A 25,174-nucleotide genomic window follows, 5' to 3' on the forward strand; every position below is an offset into this window, starting at 1 on the left:
TGAAAAGATTGTGAACTTAAGCTAGGGGAGGAACTTGTTGGAACCAAGCCACACAACTTTCTTGGGAATTCTCTGGAATATTCTGGAATGCAAGAAAATGGATAATACAGAGTTTGTTGTAACACATACACAAGCTATCCACTATTTCTTCTCCCAACTCACAAAAATAAATGCTAAATAATTAAAATAGATATTTATTATAAGAAGATACTTGCTGCTGTGTGCATGCATGCTTGCTTGCTCTCACAAAAAAATTACTGAAGAGAAAAAGCTACTCAGAATAGGAAACTCTCCCTTTTGCATCTCTGGTTACCAGTGAAGAGATCTGGCCTTCAGTGAAACAGCTCTGAGCATGCTCAGAACTAGGCTAAGGCTGCCACACAGGGCATTTCTTGAAGCAGGCCTAATTCAGACCTGATTCCTCCTTAATCTGCTATACCAGCTATGCCAGATAAGCCTCATAACAACAGATGAAGTAGGAATCCTCATAGTAAGGCTTACAAACAGTCAGTTCAGGGAGAGCCCTCTTCATCACAGCTACACTTTTGGATTAGGATTGGCTGATTGGTGCAGAGATTAGCCAGAGAACAAGAGATTCATGGAAATCCCTCCACAGGTCTCTGTAAATTCAAGAAATGATAAAACTGTGTGTGGGACAGAAAAGAGTATGCAGATTTGATATTATTTGGGGAGCGGGGTGTTTTTAAAAATTGCTTGATATTCTCATTGGGAGGGCTGTGCCCCAGTAGTCCTAGTGGACCAGTCTCCACTGGCCGCATTTGTAGAAGTGCAAATTTTATTAAGTCCACAAGAACTTACATGAAAAAACATTTTCTAAAACTCCACTTCCACCTAGATGACTAATTTTGAGATTCTGGTAAAGGTAGCAAGTCACCTCACTAAGCAAATATTGAATCAGCAGTTAGTCACTATCAGGTCTTGAGGGAATATACTTTTGGATAAACCTCACTGTCTGCATTTGGAGGCACTGTGGTTAATGAGGAGATACTGAAGGTTGTCTATCACTAAGCACTGTGCTGTATGAAATGTGCTCAAGCATACATACAGGTATGTAACCATAAATAGTATGTTGTGACTATGGTCTGGAATGAATATGGGCAGTCAGTAGGACTGCCAACTCCTGAAAGGCTTGGGAAGATCATGGCCCGTATTTATGCACCCAGGAGTAGGAACGGGCAAATCTGTCAATTGTTTCTCTCAGTTCCTGACTTTTCTGATCTTGTTTGGTTTTCCACATTTCCACAGTAACTTTTTAAAATATTTAAACAAAAAAATCATCAATATTTTAGTGCGAATTTCTCTTATATACACAGTTTTGTATGTAAATTTGCCTAATATACATATTTTGGCAAAGCAAATTTCCCTAGATATGTTATTTTCACTAATTTATGCATTGGTATGCACACTTTACCTTAATATATGCATTTCAGTACATATTACTTTGCATTGCATAATTTGGAGAAGTGCAGTTTTCGATGGATGGCTGTGCTTTGGTTTGTTTATTGTTTGGAAAGCACGAATTTGGTAAGTTTGCCTTTAAATGTGAAGTGAATCAAATTTATTCCTTATCCCTACCCAAGAGTGAGGCCCAGCAGAGCCAAGGGATCATTTATTTATTTATTTGTTTGTTTGTTTGTTTATTTAAAATATTTCTATCCCGCCCTTCTACCCTACAATAGGACACTCAGGGTGGCTACAATAAAATCGCACACATATATAATAAAATACACAATAAAATACACAATAAAACATTAAAAATTACAGTAAATTAAAATGTATAAAATAAAAGATAAAAAAATTAAAACATTGTCAGGCTGACCTGTCTGTCCCAGCCAAAGGCTCTCCGGAACAAAATAGTTTTTACAAGTTTCCAGAAGACCATCAGGGAGGGAGCAAAGCGGGCTTCCTGGGGTGGAATTCCAAAGTCTGGGAGCCACAATTGAAAAAGCTGTCTCCCGCGTGCCTGACAATCTAAATTCTTTCATTCCAGGCATGCAGGGGAGACAAAAGGTAGATGATCTTAAATCCAGGCTAGAAACATCTCTTAAGTACACTGGTCCAAGGCCATTTAGGGCTTTAAAGGTCAAAACCAGCACTTTGAATTGGGCTCGGAAACAAATTGGGAGCCAGTGGAGTCGATAAAGCACAGGGGTGATATGCTCCCTGCGCCGTGCTCCAGTTAACATTCTGGCTGCCGCATTTTGGACCAACTGTAGTTTCTGAATCGTTTTCAAAGGCAGCCCCACGTAGAGTGCATTACAATAATTGACCCTCGATATCACCAATGCATGTGTCACCGTGGCCAAGTCAGCTGCTTCCAGGAATGGACCTCCGAAAAATCTTTGGCTAGTGTCGGGCAGAGCTGACTCCGCCTTCTAAGACGATACTGCTCTCTGCAGGTTTGTATCTCTATGGGTGACTTTTGTCGCTGCCTTCCAGGGAGAGTTGGCCCAGTGTCGCCATGATAAAGCTAGAAAAAGGATAGAGGTGACAGAGTCCGAACACCCGCTGAAAGCTGCCATTGGCCAACATTCTCTCTGGCGTCGCTCTACCTCTTCGGGTATTGCCAGGAGCTGTGTGATCCCTGCTTCCCGTTCGATTTCCATTTAAAAGCTAGCTGTTTTGCAAGGGCGGATGCTCGTGCCTGTCCCTGTGGCTGAAGAATTTGTGCCTTAGGGATGAAGCTCATCAGCTCTCGCCCTTCAGCAGAAAAGGCTGAAGCAAGTCGAGCTCAGTACCAAAGTGATTTATCATAGTAATGCCCTTTTTGTTTTGTTTTGTTTTGTTTTAGATGTCACAATATCACAAACTCGAATTCAAAGAGACTTTAACCCCAATCCGCCTTAAAGCTGCACGCTGCAGCTTTCTCTCTCTCTTTTTTGCAACAGCCTGTTAACAGCTGCTAGGAACAAAACGTCGAGTAATTCTGTACAGTTCGCCCCCAATCCCCAGGCTTTTTCCTGATACTACGACGTCTTCTCGCTTGCTTTGTATTATGGGCCAGAGCGAGCAATGAAGGGATTATATTTTCTTTCTTTTCCTGTGAAGGAAAAAATATAATCAGTTTTTCTCTACAGTTTGGAGGTTTCCATCAGAGAGCTACCTAGCTGAAGCGCAAGTCTTTTTCTCGTTCTTTCATTCAGTAGGGAACACACTTGGCCAAAGAACAGGAACAATCGATTACATTCCTTTCTAAGTTGCAAAATGTTCAGGGGGCTGGGTAATGATGACAGGCGAAGGAAAGGCCTTGAAGTATTTCAGACTGTGAGTGTCTTAAAAACCTGTACAAAACCAAACAAAAAAACCCTGTACAAAACCAAAACTGGAAGAATACTACAAATTCCATGCGTTTCATTCACCTTCCTTGGAAGATGCAGACTTTGACAACAGGCCTATAGTCCTCCTTGTAGGCCAGTATTCCACTGGGAAGACTACCTTCATAAGGTAAAACGTCACAGGTGTATTGCTAGAAGTGTGTGTATGCATGAAAACCATTTTCCTCTGTACATATTACAGGACAGAGTAAACATTCAGCTCCTCATTGTATTTTTTTTCCCCTGGCTTCTGACTTTGACTTATTATTCTTACAGCTGTGCTTCCCTTTCTTGAATGCATTCTGAAAATGCTGCCTTGCAGGAAATTCTCACATGTCAGAAGGGGCACTTCCAGATGACCTGTTTATTGAGCGTTCATTTTGATTTGTTTGTGGGGAGGTTAGATGATGTTGCGTCAAAACAAGTATTTATCCCACACTTTCCAGTGCATTTTCCTATCACTTTTCTTATCACAAGCAGTCTGGTCTTTTGGGGAATTGGGTTCATTGAGAGCAAGACCTCCCAATCAACCATAGTGAACAACTTGAATTTGCCAGTATGTGATTGGAGCCCCCCGGAAAATACCAACAGTCTGGAAGTAACTCCTTAAATCCTCTTCTAGTGAAATATTGAAAGCTTGTGGGATGCAAAATATATGAATTAATCCATGCTAGAATGACAGGCTATTAAAATGTTTGCATTGCTCCTTGAGAATAATAGTAATTGTTTTTGGAGGAAACTTCCTTTTATACATTTGTTATCGTTTGCATATAGTCCTCTGGTGAAGAACATAAATGGACAGGCGTAGCATGCTAACAAAATATATTGCTGATATTTGTTGCTGAGCTTAAAATACTGGCAAAATATCATGAGAATCCTGAAAATGTAACTGAAGTTCATGACTGGTGTTGAACAAAATGATCTAATTTTGACTTGGCGGAGGTGTTTATATGAGAGGAGTTTCTGGAATGCTGTGGGAACAAATTCTGAGGAAATGAATGTTGGTATGTTTTAACAAAATTTTCATAAACTGAAGGCATGATCCAATAAAATTAATATTATAAGGAGAACTAGAAGGCAGGCAATGGCATAAAATTGGGAAGAGAAATAATGTGAGTAAAACCCTCTTTCTTAAGCTTACTGATTTTTACAATATATAGTGCCAGCCACTATCCCACGTCCAGAAGCTAGAGCTGTGAACTTGTACTTGGCAGAGAGCTGGGTTCAAATTATAGCTTTAGACATCAATCTAAATTTTGGAAAGGGTCGTTGTAGCTTAGTGGGAGAGCACCTGCTTTGCATGCAGAAGGTTCCAGGTTCAATCCCCAGCATCTCCAGGTAAAGCTGGGAGTGACCCCTGCCTGAAATCTTGGAGAGCCGCTGCTAATTAGATGGACTCAGGGCTCATCCAACCGGAGCGGGATAATCCACGTTTTCCATATCCGGTTCGTCATCTGACAGTCCTCACTTTGCCTGTTTGTTCGCTCTTTCCTAATAAAAAAACCCGCTTTCTTTGTGCCTACACACGCAGCAAGAGGACCCGTACTTCTTCTCGCTTTTTCCCAGCTCCGCACATAACACTCCCCCCTATCAGCCAATTGGTCCGCAAAAATATGACGTATGCTCCTCTCCCCCTTTGCAACAAAGCACAACAAGGTGCATGCGCTTGAACGTATGAGCGCAAAAGTTTGAATTTCCTGATGGTTTGGTAGTAGTGGCTGTAATGGAGTTCCTTGTTGCTCATCACTCTGGAGCAGCACCGGCCCAGGGGATGTGTCTACAGGTGCCTCTGACCATCCAGAGGGATTGTGGGCAGTGCAAGGGATCACCGCTTGTAATCACCGTGTGAATCCCCCATAACCCTTGGGCTCATTCACTGCAGGGTTCAGCCCCAGACCATTATGCGGCTCAGCGGCAGGAATGCTGCCCCTGAAGGAAGCAAACAGCCCCCCCATGGGTGGCCACTCTTGGCTAGGGCAGGGAATACGGGCAAACAGCCCCGTGTGTTGCTGTGTCAATCTGCGCTGAAGCGACCAGCACAGGCTTTGCAGTGTTGCCTCTGATAAAAGAAACATGCAAACCACTTATATGCCTATAATTCCTGTATTTTTGTTTTGTTGTATTTGTGATATTTCGCAAAACTGACTGTATGCTTTTCTACCTTTAACGTTTCTGGACATACATATGATTGCAATTCCACTTATTTCTCCAGAACAGCAAGTAACTATGTGTCATGTCTAGGAAGGTAGACCACCAGTCTCTATGGTTGCGGGTGGCTGAGACGCTCTAGCAAACCACTTATATGCCAATAATTCCTGTGGGGTTTTTGCTTGTATTTGTGATATTTCGCAAAAGCAACTGTTTTCAGCTCAGCTGGGCTGCAGAGAACCTGCAGGCTGTGGTTGAAATTGACAAGACTCAAAGAGAGTAGCCTTGCAGGCAGGAAAGCAAAATTGACTAAGCGTGCCTGAGTGTCTGTAATCCAAGAGGAAAGCCTCTGTTTCTCTTCTCCCCCCCCCCTCGACTCTGGATGCCTGGAAGCAAAGACCAATACGTTCAAGAAGGGCATTTGATGTGGAGAGGTGAGGGGTGGAGGTTAGGCAAAGATAAATATTTTCTCCCTTGAAAAAGTTTACAAACAGCCACAATTGCAGATCTCACCCTGAGCAGCTGCCCAGTTTGCTGGCTAAAAATTAACTGCTGTTGCTGCTTCTGCGCAAATGTGCTTTTTTGCATCTGCGCAGTAGAAGTTGCAGGGGGGGGCAACACCACACCATTGCTCTGATAGGTTCCTTTTTCCCGGGCTTTCCCCGGACATTCGCGCACATGTGCAACAGTGGAAATACATGATTGGCTGAGAATGAGGGAAGGGATATGGGGAACCGCCCAAGAACTGCCCATCAAACGCCCACAGCTGTAAAGTCCACGGTATTGCATCCGAGCGCCTGAAGGTACAACGGATGATTCCCAGTTTAAAAAAGCAAATTGCATGAATTGCAGTATTGCAGGAGCAGATTTAACCGGGCAAAAATGCGCAAAAGCGCTAGGCATCATATGGACGACCGAAAATAATGAAAACACAAAGCGATCATGTCACACATTTTACAGTCGTCTGGATGAGCCCTATGTATAGGACAGTTTCCTACATTCCTAATGTGCTGTTAATGCCCCTCTCTCCAGATAAACTTTGTAGACTAAGTCTGCAATCCAATGCTTTTCCCCTGGAAGTAAGCACCATTGGGTTCAATGGGACTTACTCCTACCTGAGAGTAAGCCAAATAGACTTCAATAGGACTTCTCAGTAGAAATGGTTAGGATTGCACTCTGTATTTGCAGGATTGTGGCAACAGTTAGTTCTACCTTACTGCACAGAGAATTATAGCAGTGGTGGGGAACCTGTGGTCCTCCAGAATTTGTTGCACTACAGTGCCCATCTTCTCTGGCCATGCTGGCTGGCTGGGGCAGATGGGAATTGGCCTCCAGCTGTTGTTGGACTCCAAGTTCCCCACCACTGAACTAAACTTTCTGTTGCATCTAATCTAGCATCTAACACCATAATGCTGGCCTGCATCATTAACATCTTTGTTCTTCCATGTAAGGAGAGCCTGTTTGCTGTAGTGGTTAGAGTGTTGGACTACAACCGGTTCAAATCCCCACACAGCCATGAAGCTCACTGGGTGACCTTGGGCCAGTCACTGCCTCTCAGCCTCAGAGGAAGGCAATGGTAAAACCCCTCTGAACACCACTTACCATGAAAATGCTATTCATAGGGTTGCCATAAGTTGGAAACAACTTGAAGGCAGTCCATTTCCATTTTCTTCCATGTAAACACTTGCCCTTCTCTTCATATTCTGTACACAGGTTGTTGCTGTCACTAGAACTTAGCAGCAGTCTATCATGTTATAAATGTAGCCTATTCTAGTGAACTATAGTTATAGGAGAAGAATGAATGCTTTGTGGACATAATTGCATGGAGACCTGACAGATTAAAAAATTGTAACGGTCATCAATTATATCATATTGCTTTCAGGTGCATCTCAAGACAATTGGCTAAAGAGTCATTGGGTCATATCCACACTATACATTTAAAGCACATTTAAAGTGCATGGCTCCCCACCAAAAAAAAATCCTGGGAAACTTACCTCTCACAGAGCTATTTTTCCCAGGATTCTTTGGGGGAAGTCACATGCTTTAAATGTACGATGTGGATGTGTCCATGGTGTAGTCTCCAGTCTTCCTCCCTGAAAGCGGGAAGTATCTGGTTTAGATCAAGGTGAGAGATTAAATGAAATCATCAGTACAGCCAACAACTATAACTCTGTAATATGGACAGTGTTACAGAGGCATGACCAGGAAAGCTGTCTTTTAGTATCCCTAGAACCGTTGAAACTGAAAAGAAGAGAGGCTTACTGCACTTAAGGTCAATGAAACAAGACTGAAGTTATTATGTCTGTCTGGTTCCACGTGAATCCAACTGTGCTTTCTTTTCCAGATCAAAGAGACTGGTCAAATACCCCTTGGATTTCTGCATTTCTAGCCTTCCTGCTATGTACTTGTACTGTCACCCCAGGCTGTCTTGTCTGAGTTCCAAAGTGTGCACATTGGCTGCTGTTTAACTGTTCTGGTTGAAGTCCAGTGTGCCTTCCTTTTAATTTTAACTGAATTACCATTAGCTAATGAGCATTGTCCTAACTGTAGTCAAACACAGTGGACTTTATATATTGCTTGCATGGGGCAGAGAAGTCAGAAAGAGATGGTACAGTCACAGTTGACTAATGTGCTGCATACTGTCATCACTGCTTAGAAAAGCTTTGGCCTGAATCTACTAATCCTGTTAATAATTTATTTTATTTGTACTTATTTAGCAAGATTTACATACTGCTTAATAAAAAAATTCTAAGTGGTTTACATGAAACGGTATAAAATATTCATTTTAAAATAGTAATAAAAATAGACTTTAAAAACAATGGAGTTAAATCCTGCAAAGTCATCCCGTTAATGCAAGGATTTCTGCTTGGGCAATGGGATTTCCTCTCCCCACATTCCTCCCCAAATTTGTTCGGAGGGATCCTTTAACCCTCTGAAACAGATAGGGGGGCATGAGGGATTCACAGGGAGAGAAAAAGGAGAGGGAGCCCCATTGCGCAGGCAAAAGACTTTGCATTAACAGGACAACGTCATTCGATATAACCTCTTACATATTGTTATGAATTTGGGGGTTGGAATGGATGATTCCTGTGGGTCTCCTTCCAGCCTCTGATTTGGATCCGTGTGCCTTGGAGCTGGCTCTGCTGGCCACATGAGCTTCTTTTGTTAAGCTAATAGCGTGGCCAGGTTGTTAATGGGTCTATTAGGTGCCCAGCAACTGGTGAATGGGCCAGGAAGATCCTTTTGTCATTGAAACCCTTCAGGAAAGTCTCCCCCCCCCCCTTCCTGGCGGCTAGCAGAGTTTTGTGCTTTGAATGTTTTTAGAAAGTATAGAGAAAGGCTAGGAACTGGAGGCAGGCAGAGAGGCTGTCTCTCTGCAGCATGGCTTTAGAATGCCTCTTGTAACACCAATGGGAAAGCTGGACATTGGACTGCTGATGCCTTGAACCCCTCCATCCTAAGCTCAGGTTGGAATATGTGTAAATAAACAAACCATATTTCATAAAGACACCACAGTCTCCGCTGACCTTCTTCCCCAAGGAAACCAAACCCTGGATGAGCGCAGGGACCCCTGAAATCTCACCGCTCGGAGATTGGGGAGGCATGCAACAATATAATACAATTATAAAAAATAGAGATAAAATCAACAGGTTTTAAAAACAAATGTACATAATAAAATTGCATGTGGGATTCTACAGAATTCCATTTTATCCCCCATGCTGTTTAACATCTACATGAAATTACTGAGTGGGGGTCATCCCAAGTTATGGAGTGCGTTATCAGCTCAAGCAGGTGTGGTGATAGATGTATTGGATTGGTGTCTGGCCTCAGTAATGGACTGGATGAGAGCCAGCAAACCAAAGCTAAATCCAGATAATGCTGAAATACTGTTAGTGGACAGTTTTTCTGTGTAGATCAGTGGAATACAACCTGTTCTGTGTGGGCTTACACTCCCTTTGAAGGAGCAGATGTGCAGCCTGGAAGTTCCCTTGGACCCAATACTGTCATTGGAAACACAAGTGGCTTCAGTGGCACAGAGTGCCTTCTACCATTGGTTGCCAATTAATTTCCGGGCCCAAATTCAAGGTGTTCACATTAGTGTTTAAAGTCCTAAATGACTTAGGTCCCAAATATCCCTACAGACCTTCTCAGGGGCCCTCTCGGTGCTTCTTCTGCCCTCAGAAGCTTGGGGGGGGGCGGTGGCTCAGGAGAAGGCATTTTCTGTGGCAGCCCCTAAGTTGTGGAACTCCTTCCCCAGAGTTGTGTGTGGCAATGGCAAATGCTGAAGATGCACCTCTTTACCCTGGCCTTTGACACCTGAGATGTGTATTTTTAGCACTCGCCCTATTTTTGTGATGTTGAAGTTTTAAGTTGTTTTTAATGATGCATTTTAAGCGGTTGTAACCCACCCTGGTTTAACAGTGGTTTAACACTCTTGCCAGAAAACTCTTGCAGCTCTGTGAGAGGAATAGGAGTCTCCTAACAATTTTCAGCGCTCTTCACAAACTACACTTCCAGGATTCTTTTGGGGTTGCCATGGCTCTTTAAAGTGAATCCTAGTTGAATACATGTATGATGTGAATGTGGCATAGATGCGACATAATTTCAGCCTTGCTTTTTTACCCGTGATGCCTGGTGACTCCATCTCAGTGGGGCAGTGGAATCTGCTTCTAACTCTTCACAAAATCTTATCTATCCGATTGTAAACTGTCAAATCCTTCAACTGTAAACCAGTCATCCCACATTCACCCAGCCAATCATGTGCAGCATGCACCAACATTTCATACTCTCATTCCCCCCTCCCTATTCTCACCACTTACCATACTTAACCTGTTAAAACTCACTTACCAAAATTATTAAAATAAACTCACAACAGTTATTTACACAGCAACATGGAACATCACAGCCCCACTCTTGGTTAGCTTGACTGTGCGCTGATTTACGTGCACAAAGTGTGTGTGTTCATGTACATGCAGCAAACAAGTGCTTTGTTGTTATACAAACAATGCAGAAGAAAGGCACGGATCTCCGTACATGTGGTCACGTAGTGGACAAGAGTTAGGGGGAGCCATTCCTGGGGCAGGTCCATTTGGTGGCTTAGATTCGCAGAGATTTACTTCATACTTATTGGTATTCGCTGAGTCATGAGCGTTGGTTTAAAAACATGGCAGTAACCACTGTTTAAGAAGTGGGATCAGCCCTGATGGTGGCTGACTGTTGCAAAGCTTCTCATAATTTAGTGCTTTTCTTTAATGAGCAACTTTAAAAGTAGCTGTTAGTAAGTGCAACAGTGACAGCGCCTTCTTTTATTGCCTCAAGCCAGCAGAGTTCCTGGAACACATCACCCCATTAATATTTTTATCTACCCATCCATCACTCTATCCACTATTTTAAAAATATTTTTATTTGCAAATGTAAAGAAATAAAACGAAATACAAACATTGCCTGCTGACTTTAACAATAAGACTAATTTTTATCAATTGTGTAGATAATATAGGCAGTCCATATGTCCAAATAGGTATTTAAATGAGACTGGCAATTATAAGCCTTTTTTAAAAAAATCTTGGAAATTTGGGCCTAAAGGCCTCACTGAATTCTATGTCTTAAATATTGTGTCCCTTGCTTCTATCCATGAATACTTTTGAGTGAAGGGACACTAGCCTCCAGATTATTTGGTACGTACCAAGAAATTACAGTGAGATGCATGCTTTTTATGGGTGTATCCATCAAACATGCTGAAATATTTGGCAAAATAAAATACTGATGGTTCAAAACTTAAGGGTCCTTAAAGCATGAGAATACCCTCCCTATAGAGACTTAGCTCTTCTTGATTGGGCCAAATGGCAGAGTGCCAAATTCCCAGACACTTCGTCTGATTAGTACAAAATATGAGACTGCTAGTGCTGGAAATAAATGGGGATAACTCTCCATTTGAACCAGACGTTAGGCTTTCCAAAGGCTCATATCCTAGGCATGTTAGAAGTTGCATGGCTTTACTGCCTGCTTTTTTATTTTATTCTCTGCCAGGGGACAAGCAGTTCACAATAGCAAGCATTTCCAGGCAGTCTTTAACTTGGTTAAACTGCCGAGGGAGGAGAGGTTGTTCTTTTGGGGAGGCTTGCTGTGTTGATGAATCCCTGCAGTTGAAATGACCTGCCAAACTTTGGAAAGTATCTCCTTTGATGCTCTGCCCCATTGAATATATTGGATCACTAATGAATTGGGCTCTTACCACCTGTTTCCCTGTGACCCTTGCAGTGTCTCTGGCTGGCTAAGGACAGCATCTTGGTGATACTTCCAGATCCTACAATGCAAAACAGCAATTGGGTGTCCTCTGCAATTTGATTCTAGTTCTGGAACTTCCATTCTCCAGAGGGTTGGCAGAGCCTAAAGGCTGCATGAGACTGCCGCTTGCTGCTTAAAAATGTCCCATGTGATAGTTCTAACTGTGTAGAGAGCTGTCTGGCTCCAAATTATACTTCCCTTGAATTTCCAGCTGTCTGCAAAACAATGGTAATATTCAGTTTGCCTCGTGGCTAGAACCAGCAAGCTGGCTTTCCGGGCACTTGAAGTCTCTGTATGTAGAATATACTGAGACTGCTTATATACAATAAAGAATTTTTTCTTTCCTCTCTAAGTGACTTTGGGAAGTGGGTGATGGGGCAAGTGTTGTGTGGCTGGTGATGAATTAGCAAATTTTGAAATGCTTTTATTATTTTTGAAAGTTAACCACCCTGATTCTTTAGAGACAAGATGGGTTGCAAATTCAGATAATATGAAACTGCTTTGTTGTTGTTGTTGTTATGTGCCTTCAAGTTGATTACGACTTATGGCGACCCTATGAATCAGTGACCTCCAAAAGCATCTGTCATGATCACCCTGTTCAGAACTTGTAAATTCAGGTCTGTGGCTTCCTTTATGGAATCAATCCATCTCTTGTTCGGCCTTCCTCTTTTTCTACTCCCTTGAGTTTTCCCCAGCATTATTGTCTTTTCTAGTGAATCATGTCTTCTCATGTTGTGTCCAAAGTATGATAACCTCAGTTTCATCATTTTAGCTTCTAGTGACAGTTCTGGTTTAATTTGTTCTAACACCCAATGATTTGTCTTTTTCTCAGTCCATGGTATGTGCAAAGCTCTCCTCCAACATCACATTTCAAATGAGTTGATTTTTCTCTTATCTGCTTTTTTCACTGTCCAACTTTCACATCCATACATAGAGATTGGGAATACCATGGTCTGAATGATCCCGACTTTGGTGTTCAGTGATACAGTGCAACTGCTTTAATATCACAAAATCAGTGCTATCTAACAATTATGAAGGAAAGGCTGGCACAGATCTACATCTACTACATATGTTCTGCTGTTTCTATTAAATTCCACTAAAAATGCATACCTCTAGTCAATGTTTCAGTGGCTTCCAATCTGAATTTGTGTTCTTGGTTCATTGATGAAATTTTAATCAATTTTTGGGTGTCTAGAAGGTAGGACTAGGTAGACATACCACTATTAATTAAAAAATGCCTTGCTGTAACTAAGCTGAACCAATGACGCATCTTATGCTTTATGTTCATTCCTAGGTATCTTCTTGAACAAGATTTCCCTGGAATGAGGATTGGTCCAGAGCCTACAACAGATTCCTTCATTGCTGTGATGCAGGGTGATGTGGAGGGCATAATTCCTGGAAATGCACTGGTAGTAGATTCCAAAAAGCCATTCAGGAAACTTAATGCTTTTGGCAATGCCTTCTTGAAGAGGTCAGTATAGGGCTCTGTGACATCAAACTGCTTTCCAATGCAGCCATCTTAGCAGAAAGATCTGGTCTTGAAGCAGATAAAATCTAGGTGTTGTAGATAAAATGTATTCTGTGCAAAGGAACCCCAATGTCTGAAACTACCAGAAAACTAGCTGCTACTAAGGATGCTCCAGAAATCATCTTCTACATTTCTTACTGGATTTTGCTCTTCCAAATTATCTAATCTTTTCTCCAAATTGGAACCAATGCATCAGAAATTCTCCACTGGTTAGCTTTTTGATTTCCAAAGTTTGTACAGTGTGCAGTTTGCTGCAGCTTACAGTTCATTTGCCTCTGAACACAATTTTGATGTCACTGTATGCATGATTGGTAAAATGATGCATTAGTCTCATAATGTAACGGCTGCATCAAGATTGCTGGTTTGCTGTGCTTTTATCAATGAATATGTGTGCATTGAAATAGGAGCAGGGAAGGAGAAAATACAGAGGAGCTGAAAGCTGTGACAAACCGCACACTCCAATTCTGGAATTTAATTTAAAGCTCTTCATTGTGAAACTGGAATTCTGAAGGAGTTGGGGACACAGGCCAGAGCGAACAGGAGGAGCACTAAAGGAATGGAATAGGGAAAATTCCTGTCGTCACCGCCTAGACTGGCCTTCCAATGCAGGGAAAAATTAGCTATCCCCACAAGCCACAAACACCAGCAAGTTATTTAAGCTGCATAATGTGAATCATGACCAAAGTACTCTAGTGATATAAATTCATCTTGTGGTTTATCAAGAAGGAAGAACCTTTGGCTGATGATAGATTCTGGGTGATTTAATAGGGGATTTCCATTTCTGAAATGTATGGTATGCAGGAGAAGAAGTCAGATTAGAAATGGCCAAAATGTTTTTGCTGTTACCTAGGAATATAAATCTAACTGTGGGAAAAGTTCTTGAAAGTTCATGTTCCCGCTTGCCAGACAGAACAGAATAGAATGGAGGTACAAAAGCCTTTGGATACAGTTTGCAGCTGTAGCTGTAACTCATCTTTCCCCAGTCTGGTGCCCTTCAGAAATTGCAGGACTTTCAACTGGCATCATCCCTAACCATTGACCACACTGGCTGGGACCATTGGGGGATTATAGTCCAATAGTATCTAGAGGGCACCAGGTTGGGAAAGGCTGCTGCAACTGGCAACAAGCTGCTTCAAACATGCATCACCACTCTTTTCTCATGACTCAGCCACTCTAGCATCCATTCTACCATCTGTATGCACAGTTGCCTCCACACTTGCTATTTTGTTCACCTCGTCTTATGGTGGATTGGAGTCAGCCTGCTTTAGATCATGGGATGGTGTTATGCTGTTGTCCTGAAATTGTAGTATTGTTCCCGTGTTGTTTTTATCAGTATGGATAGATAAGGGTGGTGCATGTAATTGTGAAGTCCTGCTCCCTCAAAAGAATAAAGACAGGTGATGAACAGGGCTGCACACTACTTTAAGTGATTTATTATATTAACAATAACGTTGTGGCCTATGTTCATCCACAGCAGTTATGTCCAACTTTCCTTTGCACTTGCAAAATAATTTAAAAGCAGCAGCAGCAATATAAAGTAATTTAAAAATCCAAAAACTTTTACTTTGCATTCTGTAATCTGGATAGCCCGCACTAATCTCTGACTGGTTGTCAGCTGTGGAAATTCATTCCTGGACTAGATGACCCCCTTCTCACGCTGCATTTACATATAAATGTGAAGACTGACACTCTCCATTTTGCATGAATATGACTGAATATGAGATCAGTATGTTATTGGAGCAGAAACAAAATGTTCTGTTCCTGTTGAAGAAGTTCCATACTTTAAAGATTTCAGATTTTAAATTCAAGATGTGACCCCCAATCATCAAGCTCTTGATTTTGTTTGGATTTTGACACCTGTCACTTGTGAAATGCCCTAAGCTGTCCTATTTCCAAACACAATGGCCAAGAACTAAATAGTTCCTCTTTCAGGTAGGCTGTCACTTTATTTATATATAACTACCTAGTGTCATAAAAGAGAGCCAGTATGGTGCAGTGGTTAAGGTGTTGGACTACGACCTGGGAGACCAGGATTCGAATCCCCACACAGCCATGAAGCTCACTGGGTGAACTTGGGCCAGTCACTGCCTCTCAGCCTCAGAGGAAGGCAATGGTAAACCACCTCTGAATACCGCTTACCATGAAAACCCTATTCATAGGGTCGCCCATAAGTCGGAATCGACTTGAAGGCAGTCCATTTCATTTTCATTTCAGTGTCATATAAATTTCTAAGAGGTTTGCAAAGTATAAAAACCAGCTGCAAGTGCATACATCACCAGATGTCAGTTGCTGATGTCAAACAATACCTGCCAAATACTCACTATTAAAAAATCGCGCAGAGAGTTCAGAAGAAAATTAGTGGAACAAGACTACTTTGTACTCTAAACATTATCCATTTTCTCTCCTCCCCCCCCCGCCTCCTTACTTTACTTACTGAAACATTTTCTTGCGTCTCTCCCCTGCTCCCTACTCCTTAGATTTAAATGTGCTCAGCTGCCAAACCCAGTACTGGAGAGTATCAGTATTATTGATACACCAGGGATCCTTTCAGGAGAGAAACAAAGAATTAGCCACAGTAAAGTACAGTTTCTTCTTATTTGGGGGTATGGGTGTAGTTTTTCTGGTTTTAGCTTATGTCTTGTTTCAAAATTCATGATTGCACAAGTGAAATAGACACTGCTGAGTAATGTTGATTTAAACATTAGGGTTGGCTTTGTAAGGTTCTAGAAAGCTTTTAAAATTGATTGCAGAGCAGAAATCAGGATGGAGTCTCTGCATCTGCTAGTAAATTTGACATGAGCCCTGCACCACTTCAAGCATAGGGCGATTAGCTCATGTTTTGAATGCTTTCCCCAATTTGAAAAATCACCAACACAAAGAAAAGTCATGCATGGATGGGGGGAGTTCTAGCTTAGCCCTTCTCCCAGGGGTAGCCAATGTGATGTCCTCCAAATGTTGCTGAACTACAACTCCCATAATCCCTGACCATTGCCCAACCTGGCTGGGACTGATAGGAGTTGTCATCCAACAACATCTGGAAGGCACCATGTTGACTTACCCTAACCCTCTTCATTTTTGTGTGTAGGCATTTTTTAATGGGAGATCCTTCAAACCTGAAATGCTTCCCCGCACCCCCAGCAGCCTGAAGTGCTACAGTCCAATGAAACCTGAATCAGTTAACTTCTGTGCATGTGCCTACTGTTTGTTGCAAGCTTAAAATGTGTGTGATTATTAATTGCTTAATTTTATTCCATTTATTAACTGCTTCCTATGAAGCAGTTCTGCTGAGATTGATGCTGTGCTATGTTAAATAATAACTGGTGTTATGGGTGTGTTTTCCAGAATTAATCTTTTACAATAAAGTATTTTCTATAAGAGAGCCAGTGTGGTGTAGTGGTTAGAGTGTTGGACTATGACCTGGGAGACCAGGGTTCAAATCCCCACCCAGCCATGAAGCTCACTGGGTGACCGTGGGCCAGTCACTGCTTCTCAGCCTCAGAGGACGGCAATGGTAAACCCCCTCTGAATACCGCTTACCATGAAAACGCTATTCATAGGGTTGCCATAAGTCGGAAACAACTTGAAGGCAGTCCATTCCCATTTTCTTCCATGTAAACACTTGCCCTTCTCTTCATATTCTGTACACAGGTTGTTGCTGTCACTAGAACTTAGCAGCAGTCTATCGTGTTATAAATGTAGCTTATTCTGGTGTAAAGCTGTTTTATCCAGGACAGGGGTGATTAATAAAATGCATTGTGCATGGGTCTTGTGTCTTTACTTCAGATGTTTCATCACTGTCTTCTCCTTTTATATCAAAGAGAACAGCAAAGAGACAATGGTGTCTTCAGAATGTTAAGCAGGACTTTAGATATGCAATTAAAAGAGACTCAGTCACTGCCTCTCAGCCTCAGAGGAAGGCAATGGTAAACCATCTCTGAATACCTCTTACCATGAAAACCCTATTCATAGGGTCTCCATAAGTCAGGATCAACTTGAAGGCAGTCCATTTCCATTTTTCCATTTTCTATAAATTACTACAAAAATGTTCATTCAGCTATAAAGCTTTCATCTGATGTATATCCACTGCTTTTCACTCACCCTGTCTGGTGGCGTCCTTCCAAATTTCATTTTTCTCAAATAGAATCCTTTGACTGTTTATTCATTAGCACATGGATGCTCCTTTGGAAGAAATAAGAGAATGTCAAGCTAACATACATTGCAGCAAAACTCATCAAGGCACTCCTTTATAAGATTGCCAATGTCTTCCTCAGACTCTGATCCCCTCACTATCTCTTCCCTTAGGACAGTGCTTCCCAACTAGTAGGCCACCAGATGTTGTTGGACCACAATTCCCTTCTTTCCTGACCATTGGCAATGCTGGCTGAGGCTGATGGGAGTTGTGGTTCAACAACATCTGATGGCCCACTAGTTGGGAAAGGCTGCCTTAGGGCGTAACAGCAAATACTCAAACTTTTGGGAAAGATCTTTAGCCAGCCAACCCGCTATGTACTGTATCTGCTAGGCTAAATAAATGGAAAATAACTAAATCACTTGTTGGCCAAGGTCTTGCAGTATTATCTTTTGTTGGTGCCACTGGGATTCAAAGATCACTCCAGGGGTGAAATTATGCCATTATTCTTTCAAGCATCCTCTAGAAGGACTGTTCATTGTTTGTGCTGGCATTGTCCACGTTTGTTCATTTAACAAATGTCTCGATTCATTTTCTCCAGCCAAAGAAGTGGGTTATAGCATTTGGCAAGATGCCCATATGGAGAGGTATTTGTATCAGAGCAGCCACCTGCTTTCTACAGCCGTGACAGTTTCATTTATAGAACTCATTGTTTTGTAAAGGGCAATGTGCCATTCAGGCATGTAACAAACTAATCCTCACCCTCACTTCCCACATTGGCCTTGCTTTTAGAGTGAGGTTCTGTAAGGCTGGTGTCTCTGATAGAGTGCCAGAGTGGCGTAGTGATTAAAGTATCGGGCTAGGACATGGGAGACCAGGGTCCAAATCCCCACTCAGCAACAAAGCTTGCTGGGTGACCTTGGGCCAGTCACCATCTCTCAGCCTAACCTACCTCACAGGGTTGTTGTGAGGGTAAAATAGAGAGAGAGAAGAGAACCATGTACACCACTTTGAGTTCCTTGGAGGAAAGGGAGGATATAAACGTAATAAGTAAATAAATAAATAAAAAACTTGAATTGTGGGTCTGGCTTCAGACTAGCCAAAGAAAATGTTGGATTGGACTAAGGTGTAAAATTGGCAAATAGTGCAAGCCTAGCTAAGATGGCTGAATTCTTCAATTTCATTCATTTCAGTGGCCCTACTGTACCCTGTGGTTGTTTATTAGCAGTTCAAACATGCTTAATTTCTCACTATTGCACATCGGGATGGTTCTTAATGGGATCTGAAAACTTGATAGTGTGTTACATGAAAGCATAGCTGTGTGGGGTTAATATTTCAATCACAAGACTTGAAGTAGAGAGCCAGTGTGCTGTAATGGCTAGGGTGTTGGAGTTTGGGGACTAGGACATGCGAGACCAGGGTTCAAATCCCCACCCAGACATGAAGCCTGTTGGAGGATCTTGGGCCAGTAGCTGTCTCTTAGCCTAAAATACCTCACAGGATTGTTGTGAATATAAAATGGTGAAGGGGAGAACAGTGTATGCCACCTTGAACGTCTTGGAGGAAATATGGGATGTAAATTAAACTAATAAAATACAGACTTGTTATTACATTTAGAGTTGGCGACTTCTGATATTGAGTGGCTTATATAACACAGACAATACCAGCATGTGCAAATTAAGGCTGCCAGCACATTAGCTGAATCAGGGGGGCAATGGTCAGGCTTTCTTGCCTAGTGTATCCTAGACAACTGTAGTCTCACCTGTGCCACACTCCTACATAAAGCAATAATTTCAATAACAGCAACTCACTTGCAGCTTGTTATTAGCACAGCACTGGCGAACTTGTTTCTAACTGTTAATTGAAAGGTTCATTGTGTGATCCTATAACCTTTAAAATGTAGCCTTGAGCTACGGTCACATCCACAGCATACATTTCAAGCACATGGCTTCCCCCAAAGAATCCTGGGAACTGTAGTTTGTTAAGGTGTTTATGTATATGTTTATGTATATGGATATTGTTTATGTATTTTGAAAATTAATTTGATACTTTTTTTATTGTATCGTGTGTATTCTATTGTAAGCCGCTTTGAGATCTTTTAGATAGTAAGCAGTCTATAAATGGAAATAATAATAAGGGTGCTGAGAATTGTAGCTCTATAAAGGGTAAACTACAGTGCCCGGGATTCTTTGGGGGAAGCCATGTGCTTTAAATGTATGCTGCAGATGTGACTGTAATCTTTTTTATACTCTGGATTTCTGGCTGAGAAGTTGGCCTACAGCTCAGGTAGGACTTCAGGATGCTTGTGGAAGTCCAGCTACTCTTGAATTTCACCCCTTTTGTGGAGCATGGCATTTGAGCTCATGGGGAACCAAACCAACTTACCATAAACTTTCAGTGGTGGCTCTTGGGGGGGGGGATTGTCCAGTCATTTAAAAAGTGGCCTTTTCATGATTGTACAGCTAACCACAGAGAGCTTACTCACCAGTTTGTTAATAGTTTCTAATGCTGTAGTTAAAATTTATCCACACTTTTAACACTCGCCATCATGCTTGACTTTGAGGGCACTTATTTGTTTTATTTTAATATGTTTTGATTTTATATATTTTAATGTCTGTTTTTAAGATGTTTTATAGTATTTTTAGAGTTTTTGTTTGCCGCCCTGGGCTCCTACTGGGAGGAAGGGCGGGATAATAATAATAATAATAATAATAATAATAATAATAATGTTTTTAAGACAGGACTCTTGCTAATTGCTTTGCAGTCTGCAAGAGAAAGGGAAGGAAGGAAACTGGCAGGAAACTGAAATACACGAACTGGGAAATAATTTCATGAAGGAAGCACTGCAGAATTATATCTAGGCACAAGGCCTAGACAGAAGATTAGACAAAAGGGAAAAATCACAGACTGGGGGTTAAGACTACATCAACAACTGGTGTAAATGAGCAACTTGTATTTGTGGGATCCAAAGTAGCACTATGTGAATTTACCATCAGCACAAGATTTTCTGTTTGTGTGATGGAACATTCTCCCCCTCTCCTCCCACTGTGCACCCCCTAAATCTGTTCTAGGGGCTCCCCCAACCCTCTGGAGCAGATTTAGATGGAGCAGATTTGGAGAGGGTGAGGAGCATGTGCAGGGGGGAGGAGAGGGGACCTCCTGTTGTGCAAGCATAAATCTTTTCACTAATGGAACAAGTGCAATGGATAATGCCTGCTACTTTTTTTAAGTGTACCCAGTCTTTCTATTATTAAATATTTAATATGGACAGGGAGCAAAAGAATCATACAAGAAAGAAATGTGATAAGAGTAGTAAAAAAGAAAGAGAAAACAAGCAAGCTCCAGAACAGAGAACTCCCCCCAATCCACATCCCCAAAGTAATTCCTATTACAACCATATCTGCCCATTTTCTCTCAAAAAAGCAAAACCCAACAACACTCTATCTTATATTCACTAATAGGCAACAAGCCTTGCAGTTTAAGAATGTACCTAAAACTAACAGATATTTCTATAAAACTTTAAAAAGCAGGGAAATTGGGCAGCTATAGTGAATGCAGAGCTTCAGTCAGAGCGGCTGACTGTTAAACCACTCTGGCCACTAGAGCTGTCTCAGGGGAATAGGAGTCTCCTCTCAGCACCCTTTACAAACTACACTTTCCAAGATTCTTTGGGGGAAGCCATGAATGTCTCAAGTGAAATAAAGGTCTGGTGTGGGTATGCACCCCTGATTAGCCAAGCCAAGCAGCTGTGAGTCTGGCTTTTAGAACACTGACAGTTGGTTCTTACTGTGCATGCCCGACATTATCATTCAGTTCAATGCTAAATTTCTTAAATTAATTAAAAATCAGTCAGGCTTTTTTTAAACTTTTAAACTGCAGAAGATGAAGGTCAGAGTATGGGGCAAGGTCAGAGTATGGGGCAAGGTCAGTAATAGGATTACAGGTACTCTGTGAACATGGCTGATCTTTGGGCTCCTGCTGGGAGGTATACAGGTACTCTGTGAACATGGGTGATTTTGGGGGGTCCTGCTGGGAGGAAGGGCGGGATATATTAATCAAATAATAAATAAAATTAAAAAGATTAATTAATTTCAACAGATTATGAGAACTCTGACAGAAAAAAGTCCAAAAGGGGTCTGTTTTTTCTCTCTCTCTTTTTACATTTTGAACTCTCGAATCTCTCTGTTTTGTGTATTACCATGAAAATTTAGAGGGTTAAGCAAACGTTTCTGAGTTCAGGACTATAAGTTTTGTAAGGTTTGTTTTGAAATGAGCTTATGGGAAGGATCAGAATGGCATGGGGGGTATTTTCAATTTAACATTGCAGAATGCAAAAAATCCATGCTGACTATAGTATACAGTCACTCTCGTGGCTGTGTAATAAAAGGCAGAAGGAAACGGAAAGGAACACTTCAATGAGCTCTGCTTATGATGAGCCCAAGATAGTAGCCTGATTAAGTGGGATGGCCTTTTAGACTCAAAAAGTTAGAGTGTCCTGTGAGCTCCAAGTAACAATCATCAGATGGAGACTGTTTCCTCCTTTTCCATGCTCTGACCTGGAGATGAGGGAAGAATTCTAAACTTTGTGATGTATTCATCTAAGTCATACTCAGAGTAGACCCACTAAAATTAATTATCCTAAGTTTGTCATGTCTATTCACTTCAATGAGTCATCTCTGAATAGGATTAGCATTGAATGCTACCCTCTGTGTGCAGCTGAATGTTCTTTGGGGCAAGTCACATCGCATTGAATAATGCAGATCTACCTGCCTTTACTAGAGGACGGTGCAGTTTTGAATGCAACATTAATCCACTAGCACTTTTTGTAAATGCGTTTCACTCTTCGGTATGTCCACTGTATATATTTGTGTTTTGGAATATGTCTTTGCTAAAACCAAGCTGCTGCTAAAACCTTACACTCTTTTTTCTGTAAGACAAGTCACATTCTTTTTTGAGGCTGACTGACTCACACATTGATTAATGAGTGTTAATGTCAGCATCGGTCACACCAGAGGATATGCTTTATCAGTTCATGTCTATATAAACTATTTCATTTGTCCGTATTTAGAATAATAACTAATGATAGGAACAGTGTTTTCTTAAACACTGAACTGCTGAATTGCCAAAATATCTCTTAGGGCCTGATCTTAGACTGATCAGTGAGTGATCTGCAAATATTAAACCAAGAATACTTTTAACAAGCTTCACCCCTAAGCATTACTGTTTGAAATATTTTGAAAATCTGGGTAACAGAAATCTGGCTGAAAATAGGTGGTGCAGTTGCAAAAGTAACAAAATGTTGGGGATTAAGAAGGGGGAGGGGGACACAGAACCTGGAAATAGGTTTTTAAATAGTGAAGGGACCATTTATAAACTTAAGCATAAATTTTGTTTTTCCGTAATCACTTTTTGTATACATCTATGTAATGACTGAACTGAAATTATTCCTACTATGCAGTAATGTAAGAGATCTGCATCTGGTGTCCCATCCACCCTTTATTATAAAATCAGTGTTTGGGTGTTGTATAAGGCAAAGTGTGACTTTGTCATGTGCACATCTTCCTTGGCTGAGAAAATAGTATGAATGTGGAAATTCTGTTTTGGAATTATGATTATGATAATTTTGATTTCTTACCTGCCATTCACCATAAGGTCTTGGAGTCAGTTCCAATAATTTAAAAATACAATATTAAAAACAGTTTAAAGCAAATTCATGAGAATAGGGTGGGTCCTAAATCTTAGGTTTCACCAAAATGTTCAATGTCCCCTTTGCTTTATGCTTGTTTTTCTCTTTTACAGGAAGATTTATTTAATTAAGATTTATTAATTTATTTATTTAATTGTTCCAAGGAGTTCAAGGTGGTGTACATGGTTCTCTTCCTCCCTATTTTATCCTCACAACAACCCTGTGAGGGAAGGTTAGGCTGAGAGACTGGGGTGGGCCCCAGATCACCCAATGAGTGTTGTAGCTAAGCAGGGATTTGAACCCCGGTCTCCCAGTTTCTAGTCCAACACTCTAACCCTACACCGCATTAACAGCAGTTGACCTGGAGTGGGAGCTTATAACAAGGCTGGTTACCCACAGCCTAGGATATGTTAAACAGAAATTGTTTTGCACATTTGCATTTCAAAAGCAGTCTATACCCAAATATTGAGTTAGTTCCTTCAGACTCATGGGGTATAATCCATTTGCCCTGCGGCTGAGGATCACAATAGAGCTCAATAGTGTTCCCCATCACCACTAGTCAGTGCACACACAGAAGATGAACCAGGATGTAAGGAGAGCTGTGGGTCTGTGTGTATCTCACAGATCCTCACTCAACCTTCCCTCTCTGTGCTTTGCAAATTACTTGCTCCCCAAACACAAGTAACGTTTAACTTGGTAGAGCAGAAAGGCCAGATAGGGAGCTGGGAGGCTTGCAAAATGGTCAGATGCAATTTAGATATTGATGCTGATTCAGCATTGCTGAAATGTGAAAGTAATGTAAAGTGTACTAAATTCTGTTGTGATTCATATATTGGATACCCTGAAATGTTGAGTGCTGACTGCTGCTATGGTTTCAACAGTCTGTCATGGCCCCGTCAGAGGACTCCTCAGATGAGGACGACTCGGGAGTAACAACAGCAGACCCAGGAGCAGCAGGAGACACGGAGGAGCCTCCTGAGAATCCAGCTCCTCCTTCTGACTTCCAGGAAGGGTGACTTCGCTTGTGCCTGCTTTTGAGACGGGCTCCCGCCTCAAAAGAAGCTTATTCAGATATAAATCAGTCAGAACATTTTTTTTTGACTGATGAAATTTCTCCCGGGCAGGGAGAAACGTAGAGATCAACCTCAAAAGCCTGTTTTTGTTGGGAGGACTGGATTTCATTAATTTATTAGAAAAGGTCCAGCCAGCAATGCCGGACGGACTTCCGAACAAGCTCTATCTGATTAATGCGATACGTTTATCTTTTCTTCAAAGAGAAAACGGACTAACAGGCAAGCACCCTTCTTTCTATTATTTTTTTTACTTGGTTTAAATTGTTGCAGCAAAAAGAGATTTGTCAAATGAATCAGCTTTAAAGAACTTCTGGGTGAGCTATAACTCTTCTCTGTTATTCACGAAATTAACAGCTTATCTCTGTTTCTATTGCAAAAAGCTGTCCTGGAAGTGCATTCTAAAGATATAAACAGAAGAGGGATTTCTATTCCGAGGAACATTATATTGTCTGGGACTATTCTCTTTTTGGTCTATTTTATTTTGACGAATCTGCTTCTTCACGACGCCACTAACTGTTTTGATGCTGGGAACTAAATTTGTTTTGTGTTCTTGAACATAGAGAGATAAGGCAGGCTGCTCTGTTTATACTGTGATGTCATCAAGCCTGGAATATTAACCCAATTGTTGCTGAAATAAGAAGTGGTTCTTCTTTATTTTTGTTTTGTTTTGTTTTCGTGGTTTTAAAAATGGCAATCAAGAAAGTGGCTGAGAATCTGGAAGTAATTATGTTTCAGAAAATAATGGATGAGATTGAGATAACGAAACAAACCCTGCGACAGGGCAGTAAGGAGCTGAAAATTGAACTGAGCAAAATGACGCAGGAGCTTAAAGAAATAGGGGATCCTGTGAGAGAGGAGAATGAGATCAGAGATGAGAAAAGAAAAAATAAAGGGAAGATACAAGCCCTGGAGATTGGAACAAATGTGGAATTGGAAAAAGATCTGGAGTTTATGGATATTAGAAATAAAATCTACTGTTTGGAATTTAAC

The 25,174-nt window shown here is 41.4% G+C and overlaps 1 protein-coding gene across 1 annotated transcript in view; it reads left to right on the forward strand.

The window, feature by feature from the left end:
* The first annotated feature begins 3,225 nt into the window (after positions 1–3,225).
* Positions 3,226–25,174, forward strand: part of EHD3 (EH domain containing 3) — a 39,415-nt gene continuing 17,466 nt past the window's right edge. Inside the window, 4 exon segments of the mRNA XM_061625001.1 lie at positions 3,226–3,341; positions 3,343–3,465; positions 13,063–13,239; positions 15,774–15,871. Coding sequence (XP_061480985.1) covers positions 3,226–3,341; positions 3,343–3,465; positions 13,063–13,239; positions 15,774–15,871 — 514 coding nt within the window.

This window comes from Rhineura floridana, chromosome 4 (assembly GCF_030035675.1).
Source record: "Rhineura floridana isolate rRhiFlo1 chromosome 4, rRhiFlo1.hap2, whole genome shotgun sequence".
NCBI lineage: Eukaryota > Metazoa > Chordata > Lepidosauria > Squamata > Rhineuridae > Rhineura > Rhineura floridana.